Source organism: Hippocampus comes, unplaced genomic scaffold, assembly GCF_001891065.2.
Source record: "Hippocampus comes isolate QL1 unplaced genomic scaffold, H_comes_QL1_v1.1 scaffold186, whole genome shotgun sequence".
NCBI lineage: Eukaryota > Metazoa > Chordata > Actinopteri > Syngnathiformes > Syngnathidae > Hippocampus > Hippocampus comes.
Window position 1 is genome coordinate 81,963 of NW_017806236.1, and position 10,401 is coordinate 92,363.

General features: G+C 45.2%; 1 protein-coding gene across 5 annotated transcripts in view; it reads right to left on the bottom strand.

The window, feature by feature from the left end:
• Window positions 1-143: 143 nt before the first annotated feature.
• fads2 (fatty acid desaturase 2) overlaps window positions 144-10,401 on the bottom strand; it is a 14,752-nt gene continuing 4,494 nt past the window's right edge. For 3 of the 5 annotated variants that reach the window (XM_019857159.1, XM_019857160.1, XM_019857162.1), the window contains exons 2-13: window positions 8,655-8,859; window positions 8,441-8,551; window positions 7,605-7,802; window positions 7,046-7,147; window positions 6,852-6,977; window positions 6,697-6,757; window positions 6,544-6,620; window positions 2,323-2,420; window positions 1,202-1,298; window positions 1,043-1,122; window positions 851-976; window positions 144-754 (exon numbers count right to left, since the gene is read on the bottom strand). In XM_019857159.1, coding sequence (XP_019712718.1) covers window positions 703-754; window positions 851-976; window positions 1,043-1,122; window positions 1,202-1,298; window positions 2,323-2,420; window positions 6,544-6,620; window positions 6,697-6,757; window positions 6,852-6,977; window positions 7,046-7,147; window positions 7,605-7,802; window positions 8,441-8,551; window positions 8,655-8,859 — 1,333 coding nt within the window. In that variant the 3' untranslated portion in view covers window positions 144-702. Of the gene's footprint in view, window positions 755-850; window positions 977-1,042; window positions 1,123-1,201; window positions 1,299-2,322; window positions 2,421-6,543; window positions 6,621-6,696; window positions 6,758-6,851; window positions 6,978-7,045; window positions 7,148-7,604; window positions 7,803-8,440; window positions 8,552-8,654; window positions 8,860-9,336; window positions 9,648-10,401 lie in introns of those variants that run through there. The other 2 variants (XM_019857161.1, XM_019857158.1) reach the window with 2 other exon arrangements.

Consider the following 10,401-nt stretch of genomic DNA (forward strand, 5'->3'; position numbering starts at 1 on the left):
GCCGCCTCCAGCATTTTAAGTCTGATGTCGATGTATGCGGAGGCAGCCGCAGATTGAATGATGCCTTTGCAAGACTCCACTGAAGATCGTTTGAAGTATTTCAGTCATTAGCTTCTTGACAATTATGAGTCGCTAACAGTTAGACACTTTTTACCGGAAGTGTCTATCAGTTGGGAGTAAACTTATGGGACAAATTGTGCCGAGGCTTCTATGTGTGTGCCGAGAAATGCAGGAATTTAGGAAGCGCAGAACAATGCGTGATGGACATATGAAGCCTCACTTTGTCGAGAAGTGTTTCACGAGCTCAGCCGATTCTCCACATTAGGTGTTAATGTAGAAATTCCTGTTTGTCTCGTGTTCTACTGCAATTGGTTGGCAACCATTGCAGGCTCTCAGCACAAATTAGCTCAGTATGATAAAAGCTCATTAAACATGAAGATGAATAAACAACAGAAAATTACACACACCAGTCGACAAAACATGACAAAGCCCCCAAACCTTTTTTCGACGACTGTATTATTAACCATGCCAAATCTATTCTTAATCGGGGCACTTGCTTATTAAAATTAAAATTTTATCTAATGACGTATTGAAAGAAATACAAAATACATTACAGTATTCCTGCACACATTGAAAATACACACTCCATTTTATAGTCCAGAATCAAACCAAATGTAATCGACAGCAGGTGTGAGAAAATGATCATTTATGAAGATATGCATCCAGCCAAAGATTCCCTGAAGTTTTCAGTGACCTGCAGTATGAGAGGTAATAGCAGCCAGTCGTTAAAACTCCACTAAGAATAGATTTTTTGTCCTATTCAGAGACAAATATTTCGGATATATTTTACCTGATGACATCGATCATGCCTTCCCCCAAAGTCTTCACTTGGTAAGGAATCTTATGTTTGTCACACAGGGCTCGCACAAGCGGCGCCACCCGGTGGTAGTTGTGACGCGGCATTGTTGGGAAAAGACTTGAAACGTAGAATACGTCAAATCATTTATACCTTAAATCTTACTATCTTGATTAAGTGACTTACTGGTGTTCAATCTGAAAGTTGAGGTGTCCGCTGAACCAGTCGTTGAAAGGGGACTTCTCAATATTGCAGGTGGCTTGGAGCTAAAGCACACACAAGAGCCACGATGAGCATGAAGATGAAGTCATGACAACAAAGAACAGTAGATTTCCCAGCGGGCACCTGCATGGTGAGCCAGTCTTGATGCTTCTCGTGGTCGATGTCCATCGGGAGGTGATTCATCTGAGTCACCCACACGAACCAGTGGCTCTCGAGAAACCTGAAAACCACGGCAATACTGACATCAACTGGAAAGGTCAACAAAATGAATGGCGTGTTCTCGACTTGGAAATTTAGCAACAGTGGCCTCTGCAGGTAATTGTTGTCATTACAGGACCCCTGTGCACGTAATGGGGATGGAAAAATGGCCATTTTTAATTGTTAGTATACAATTAATCTCTGGCGTATCTCTGACGTTCCTGTTAAACCATCAGGCGTGAAATAAAACAACCAAGCGCCAATCCTTTGTAAAAACCCTTTCTTAAAATGTTTGTGAGCTAGCTGTTCCGCATTTCCTCAAACTGTAGGTCAGGGTTATGTAAGGCTAATTTACGTAGTAACCCCACACCAGGTTGCTCTACACGACTTGCAAGCTAGGCTGGCCAATGATCCGCTGCTAGCCACCAAGTCTGCTGTCAACTGGCTAGGCTGTCGGTCGAATTATAAGAGTGTTGTATTCATTTTATATATACTATAGTTGTTACAGAGAGCGCGTGTTGTTTCAAGGGCGAGCGGACGAGAGAAACAGAGCAGAGAATGTCTTAAGTCTTTTAATGTAATATTATTATTCTGAACTTCTATTAACACAAGAATGTTTTATCATCTTAATTTAAAATGCTGCCCCCTACAGTTAATAAAGGCTTTATGATGGCCGCATTTTGACACCGAAAGAGATTGAGTTCTGATATATTCTACGGCAACAATCATCTTCAATTGTCATTTGTGTTAAGACTTGTTCTCAACGCAAGCTTATGAATGTGTGTAGTAAGACGAATAGTGACAATGAGAAGAGCACTTTTACAAGTCAGCGTAAAGCAATGTTGTCAGATAATAGTCGCAAAGTGTGGTTTGGTCAGCACTAAATCATTTGCTTTAAATGTGGGAGCAATTGAGGATTCGTTTTCAACCACAGTGTTATTCTTTCAGGATTTAATGCCACGACCAAGCCACAGCACATTAACTTTACCTCAAAGAGGTGATTTTTTTAAAAGTGTGAAGCCTTATTGAGGTGCTAAATCACTTACCGGACAAATATGATGAGTGCCACTGTGCCCAGGATACCATAAAGTGGAATGTAACAACTTAAGTAGCGAAGGTAGTATGACAAGCACCAGGTCATATCCTTCAGAAGAAAAAACATCTTAGGATAACAGAACGTATCTTTTTACTGGGAATTTATAATGCATTATTACACAGCAAAAGATGTACAAAACATTTTAAAACTAGAACCTAATGGGAAATGAAACCACTAAATATAGTACAATAACTAGCATGCTTTAAATGAACAAAAAAATAAAAACAGCTGCAAGCAGCCACCAGTCCAAAAGCTTGACAAATAAGTATTACGTGAAATACATGTGAGTTACGTGTGTGTTTGGGGAGCCACCGCATGATGACCATTTTCATCACATTGAATGATGGATTCACGGACCGGTGAAATTTATCAACAGAAGCGATGAAGGAAGCGCGGTTAAAATAACTTAACCGACCGACGATTATAATTTGGCTCGGCTTGAAAAAATGACTGACGATGACAAACTGGAACCCAGGCCACTGATGGATGACGGCCCAGCAAAATTTTATAAAATGCCCATTAGCAGGTTAGTTGGTTTATTGATGCTCATGAGCTAAAGAGTTAATGAGCTCATTAACTAACTTTATAATGACCTTTTTCTTTCTTTTTTCTTTAATTCTCTTGCACTTCATGGCGCGTGGCGCCAACCACAGCAACCAGGTCTCTCCATCTGGATCGGTTCTGGGCAAGGTGTTGACTTTGTTCCAGGGTAACATTGCAGGCCCCAAGGTCCAGGGCTATTACGTCCAGCCAGCAAGTGCGGGGGGTACCTCTGGGTCGTCTCCAGCCAGCTTGCTGGGGGTTGTAAGCCAAGATGGTGCTGGTTGGGTGTCCTGGGGCAAGCATTACTGCGAGACGGGAGGCTGGTGGCTGTTTGGTTTTGTCTATTAGAGCCTGATTTGTGATGTGCTCAGTCCACGAGATACCTTCAATTCTCCTGAGGGCCCTGGAGTCAAAGCCATCAAGCCTGGCCGCGAGAGTGTTATTCAGTGGCCAGGTTTCGGAGCCGTACAGGAGGACGGAGATGGCTGAGGCATTGTAGACTCTGAGCTTTGTTGTCCGGGATATGTGCTGGTGGCGCCACAGCGGTCTCCACAAGGACTGCATGACATTGGACTGCAAGGGCGCGGCGACAGTCGATCTCTGTTTTGAGGTCTCCGTTGTTGGTCACTGTCGAGCAGAGATATTTAAAGGTGGAGACAAATTGGACAGGGGTGTCATCAAATACAAAAGGTGGTGGGTCAGGTCCATCGCCAACATGCATCACTTTTGTCTTGGCCCAACTTCTCTTTAGGCCAAGCTTTTTGGACTCCTCATTGAACACTGAGTGCCTCACGAAGCTGATCGGCAGTCTCACTGAACAGGACGGTGTCATCGGCATACTCGAGGTCCTTTAGGATGCAGTTGGCGAGTGGCACTCCAGGGATCCGCTCACAAACTCTTGACACCAGGTGGTCAATGACGAAGTTAAAGAGCTCTGGAGCGGCGACACATCCCTGCCTTACCCCGCTGTTGATGGGGAACCACTCGGACTCTTGGCCATTCACATGTACACAACTTTCTGCACCTTGGTACAGTTGTTTGAAGAGTGTGGTGATCTTGGTTGGGACTCCGAGGGATTTTAAAATGTTCCAGAGGGACCCGTGGTCCACTTTGTCAAAGGCAGCCTTGAGGGTAATAAAAGCAATGAATAAGTGCCGGTCCTTTCTGAACTCCCGAGCCTTTTCTATCAGGAGTCGGAGAGCAGAGATGTGTTCGATTGTGGAAATGAATCCGGCTTGTTGTTGGCGGCGTCTGCTTCTGGTTGCAGGTAGAGCTCGGGTGAGTACGATGAAAAGTTTACCGGGAATGGAGAGGAGAGTGATGCCCCTATAGTTGCTGCAGGTCAGTTGGTCTCCCTTGTGCTTCCAGATGTGAAGTATGATGCCCCGCCTCCAGTCATCAGGCAATGACTCTGTGACCCACACATGGTTGATGATCTGTGTGAGCCACAGGATGATATGGTCGCCACCAGCCTTCAGCATCTCTGCTGTGATTGCACATAGACCTGGCGCTTTACCATTTTTGAGCTTTGTCATGGCTGCTTTGACTTCAGCTGGCAATACGGGGGTCATGGGACAGTCCGGATTAGTGGTGAAGTGTATGGTGAGGGTTGGGTCTTCGGGGACAGGAGGATGATTTAGGAGCTCACTAAAGTGCTCCTTCCAGCGACTGATGCATTCAGTTTCGGTTGATAGAATATTGCCAGCTCTGTCCTCGACTAAGCAACAGCGCTGGCGGGGGCTGGCTTTCCCTTTGCGGAGAAGGTTGAAGAGCTGCCGCAGATTGTTGTTTTGGGAAGCGGCCTCCATGGCTGATGCCTGATTGCTCCAGAAGGTTTCTGTCATGTCGAAGGGAGATGTTCCGTTGTGTGTTAAGGAGCCGATACAGAGCCATGTCCCCGCACAGCCGAGCATCTGGTCTTTTATTTACGATGTCCAGCGTATCCTGAGATATCCAGGGCTTCTTCGGAGCAGGTCTTGTTCGCCCGATGGTCACTATGGAAGCCTCGATTACGTCATCTTTAAATTGCGATCAGTCGAGGGACTGCTCGCTGGCCAGTGTGCTGAATCGATTGGTGATGGAGCATCTGTATAATTCCACGATGGCCGGGTCTTGTAGGCGAGAGGAGTCCAGCCTGGGGGAGGCAGTCTTTCGTGCCCCAGCCTTGAGCTTGGGTTGCATGTCTGCCATCAGCAGGCAGTGATCTGTATTGCTGAGTTGCGCACCTCTGTAGACACGGCAGTTGATGATTGAATTTTTCCATCGTCGGGAAACAAGGATGTGGTTGATTGCTTTCTTTGTTTTTCCATCAGGGCTGTACCAGGTCCAGTGATGGATCCGCTTACAGGGAAACCATGTATCGGCAATGCAGAGGTTGGTGGCTCTGCATAGATTGTATAATCGCTGGCCGTTATCGTTGGTGGTGTTGTCGATGAAAACCGGACCTGTTACAGCCGGGAGGGTGTGGTCTTGGGTGGAGATTGTGGCGTTGGCATCGGTGAGGACAATGACGATGTCATGGGCGGGGACTGCCTGAATGGCATCTTGTAACTGGTCATAAAAGTTGTCCTTTGTCTCATCTGGGGTGATGTCTGTTGGGCTATAGGCGAAAATAACTATCATCTTGTTGCGTTGAGCAGTCTGTCGCTGACTGGCTTCCAGCTGATGATGGACTTCCGTCGGTATAGCGGAATAGCTAGGGCTACACCGTGGAGGCCTCTCCCATCATTCGGGCCGCTCCACAGAAAAAGATGGTCGCCGGCGGTGGTTTCTCCGGTTCCGCGCCAGCGTGACTCACCAAGGCCAGCAAGGGTGATGTTATACCTGGAAAGTTCGTGGGAGAGTAGTGTTGGATAGCCGGGGAGCAGGAGTGTCTGGATGTTCCAGCAGGAAATGCGGGTTTTATAGCGGAGGTCCAAATTTCGTTGGTCAGGTGCAGGCGGAGGTCTGTTTCCAGGAAGGTCGGTCCGGTTAAATCCGGTTGCTTTAGTGGGTTTCGTAACTGTTTCTTTTCGCCATGCTGGGTAGTTGGCCCTGCGATGGCTAGTCAGCTAGTGGGGCTGCCACCTTACAGCACACTGACGGGCTGTAAAGCCCTGACATAAGTCTGCTCATTTGTGCCATCCTAGTGTCGTAAGCCCCCCGAGGTGACAGGCTCCCCAATACACCGAGCCCGGGCAGGCACTAGGTAGGTTTAAGCTGTCACACCTCGACAAGGTTACACAGTTCCTGTTCCTGGTGGGGTGAGGCCCCCAGGACAGTGACAGTATGTTATAATGACCTACACATAACAAGTTTGACAGCAAGCTAATGAGTTGCCTGCTAATGAGCAAACTAAGCAAATAACTGTCTCGAGGGCTAATAAAAGCATTAATCGGCTCACTAAATGGTATCAAACAAACCAACTAAATATCATGCAAAAGTGCAAACTAATCAAATATGACGAAGAGCTAATTAACACGCTAACAGGCTAATTAACCAAATAACTAGGATGTTATTGAACTAAAGTTGGCCAAAAAAAAAGCAACAAAACTAGAAATTTTTAAAAAGTGTATTCCGAACTGTTGACAAAATTCTCTATTAAGCAGACAGGAAAGGAAACAGGAAGGACAGGAAGGCATCGCCTTACCACCCAGTCACGTCGAGAGATCATCACATGCATGATTTGAAGGTGGAAATAAATTGGAATTAGCAGCGGGGGTCCAACTAAAACAAAACAAGTTGTTGAACATTACCTTCATAATATTGTACTGCATTTAGAAAAGAGTGAAAAGGAGCGTACCCAGGAAGAAGTAGCGGTGCTGATGGTTATACGGCATAAGTTTGATCTTTTTGGTGCCATACTGTGAGAGAGAAGAGAGAGAGGAGTGCTAAGTTAGGATGACAGGGGGCATGCTCGGTGTTGGTGGTGAGATGATGCATGAATGTACAACTTGCCTCTACAGGCTGAGTGGCTCCGACAACAAAGATGCGCAACATGTTGACATCGGGGTCTTTACTGAAGACGTTGGGCTTTGCGTGATGCTGGAAATGTCGATGATTCCACCAGTTAGCGGAACCTCCCTGTGGGTCGGATTAAATTATTTCATAAAACTTCTTTCGGGTTGGTTATTAAGAAGATGTTCTGTTACCTTCAAGTGTCCAATAAGAAATTTGTGTGCAAGATGATTCCATGAGGATTTCCTGAAGACAGACAGGTGACCAAAATCATGCTGCAGCCACCCGGCCTGGATCTTATAAGGAAAGCAAAAGAGGCGTTGCTTTTAGGATTCATGTTTTCCATCTTAACAGGGGCCACCAACAAGGTGCCTGCTGGCACTAAGTAGCACACAAGGACCACACGAGTGGCACACAGGCTTGCTGTAAAAATAGCTCGTTGGTGAGATCTGTCTGCATTGGTCTAAATTACAAAATAATAAGACATTTTTAATACCTGAAAAAAAGGTTTCCAAGATCATTACTGTAACATGTGACCAAACCACAGCGTTCATGGAGACAATCTACCAGGCGCCACAATGGTCAGATGATTCACCACCAAATAAATTCAACAAACTTGTTCCTTCAGGCGAGTGTGTGTAACTGGTAGCCTTTGGAATTTATCAGTACCCAATAAGTAGCTCTCACTTTCAAAAAGGTTGGTGACCCCCTGGCATATGATAACTTGACAAGCAGTCACATTGTTCCTGTTACCTGGGCAGTCGCCATCAAGATGGCACAGAGCGCCGTCTGGATCCAGCCAGTCCCCCCGTGCCGTACGAGCAACCAGGCCAGGATCTCCATCAGCAGGATGTGAGCCAGGTGGGCCAAGAAGAACAGAGAGTGGGCCCGAAACAGACCCCGTTCCTCTGCGTGTGCATATAAGGCCTGGAAGTCCTGGATGACTGCAGCCTGGAAGCATAGAATCATGAATGGGGATGACCGTGAACTTCTGGAACCATCCTTCATCACAGCTGCCCTTCACATTGTCCAACTGTGTCAACCGTCAAAACCTTCAATTTCCTGGTCTCGAAGGACCTGAAATGGGAAACGCACTGCAATATCATTTTCAAAAAGGCAAAACTGAAGAAGTACTTCCTGCGACCGCTGAGGCAGCCGGCCACAGCAGCTGTTGAGGCCGTTCAATATGGTACTCATTGACTCAGTCCTGTGTCCATCCATCACAGTCTGCTTTGGTGCTGCTACAAAGGACAAAATCTGAGCGCAATGGACAGCTAGGGCCGCCGTACCCCCCTAAATAACGTGCGCGCTGCAAGAACAAAGGCAGGACAAGGGAGTTTTCACTCTGACCCTCCACATCCGAGTCACCACCTCTTCCACAGGCAAGCGCTATCCAAATATGCAGACATTACAATATCTTCTGGCCTCTTGCCATTAATTTCCTAAACAGACTTATAATTCCATAGTGGCTTTTTGCCATTTTATTTGCCAATTTTGCACATCTCTTGATAGTACCATATTCATTGTCACTCTGTGTCATGAGCATAAATGTTCAGTTCTCCTTTAAGACTCTTAAAGCTAGTTCTTACATTTTTCTGCCTGTCTTGGCTGAGTTCTGTTTCCGCCAACTCTCCAATCAGTAGCGGCTTCAGAAAGCGTTGCACAAACTTCTTGTCAGGATGAAAAGCAGTAAAGGCTTCCTAGAAGCAAAACAAACAAAACAAACCAAAAAACTAAAGGGAGTTGTGCATAATCCAACATGTGCATAATCCAACATGAAGATAAATAAGAAGCATCGAGTACCGTCGCATCCTCTCCTGCATAATGGTGGATGACCCGAAAGCCTCCAGGGTGCCTCTTGGCCCACTCTGTGACGTTGTACACTTTGCGATCAATCACCAACCACTGGTCATTCCTGCTGCAGTGGCTCTGCACTTCTTCCCAGGTGAAAACACCGCTGCTCGCCGGTTCTATCCGCTGTCCTCCAGCACCCATTTCTTCGGAGCTTCTACACACGAACACAAGGGTGGACACATACGTTTGTACGTGCAGTGCGCATTGTAGACAGCAACGGCGGTGTTTTCACCTGTTGCTGCGTATGCTCACAGTAACACAAGGAGGACAACGAGCAGTGGAACATGCACACAAATAATTCATGATGAATTTGATATGCACGATGCTATTAATGTTGTGGGTGGACGTGCATCATGCGTCACACACCCGACATCTGCTACAATTAATGCAATTCATTCCAACTCAAACCTGGGAATATATGGCGTTATGCACCGCGTTCGATGTCTTGTCTTCAAGTTGAAAGATAGACACGAAAACGTCGTTATCAAACCCAATCTAACATTTTAGCATCGACGCGCATGTAACATTAATCGCAATTAAATAATATTTACATTGACTGTAAGGCTTGTGTGTCTGCAGGACCGCAGCCTGAAGACCAAAATAAAAGTGTGTGGTGGGGAAGCAGACTCACATGTTTTAGGTTGGTCTCACACGCTGCGCGTTAGTAGCACAAGGGTGCGCCTGTACAACTCACGAGCCACGTTTAGATCCAATGTTAATTGTGAACAACTGCCGAATCTCCCTCGATATTTCGCTCGCTGACGCTATCATTCATTACACATTCTGAGGCGATCTTCCGACGGGTTTTGAGCCAATCGGCGTACAGTAAATAACGGTACCTGCTTCAATGTGCCCAATTGTGTCGTTTTATATGACTCATATACGCCCATCTTCTTGTATAAATAATATGTCCCGCTACTTTCTGCATAAAGTATCCAGTTAGTGTTTATATTTTTTCTATTATACAGCACTGTATGTTTCTTATTCTGATGTGCAAGTCCAGAAAAAACAAAACAAAACATCATTTTCGTTTTGTACCATAAAATATTGTAAAATGCAAATGCACATAAAACTTATCTCGATACTATTACTTTGTAAAGCCAGCAACTTCCGCATTTGATTATTAGTTCTAACTAGATTCTTACTTTCTTAATATTCATTCCTCTCTGTCTTTCTCGTTGGGGTTAAAATTGTATTTCAGCATCTGACTGTCATTTTTCAGTATTTTATCTCTCTGGAACATATAAAACGTGTCTGTCTGTCATGTTTCCTTTTGGGGTATTTTAGCATCAATCGCTGTAGGATTAATTCTCTCTCTCTCACACAAACACACACACACACACACGCACGCACGCACGCACGCACGCACACATGCTCTCTGACGACATAAAAAAAGCTAGCGACCTATATATCTTTACAAAGCTAGCGACCTATATCCATAATGGAAATAGTGTGTTTTACATTTTTTAGTTAGAATTAAGGACTTTTAATTGTGTCTATGCCATATACAATTCTTAACTAAAGATTAAAAAAAAACACAACATCGTGAAGGCATTTTAATACTGACCTCGACCAGCAGGCAGTACCAACAATCAGCTCAAACACCCTGTCCTCAGGCGAACCACAAAAACAGTGTTCTATCATCAATGAACGTCCTAAAAAAAAAAAAAAAAATATATATATATATATATATATA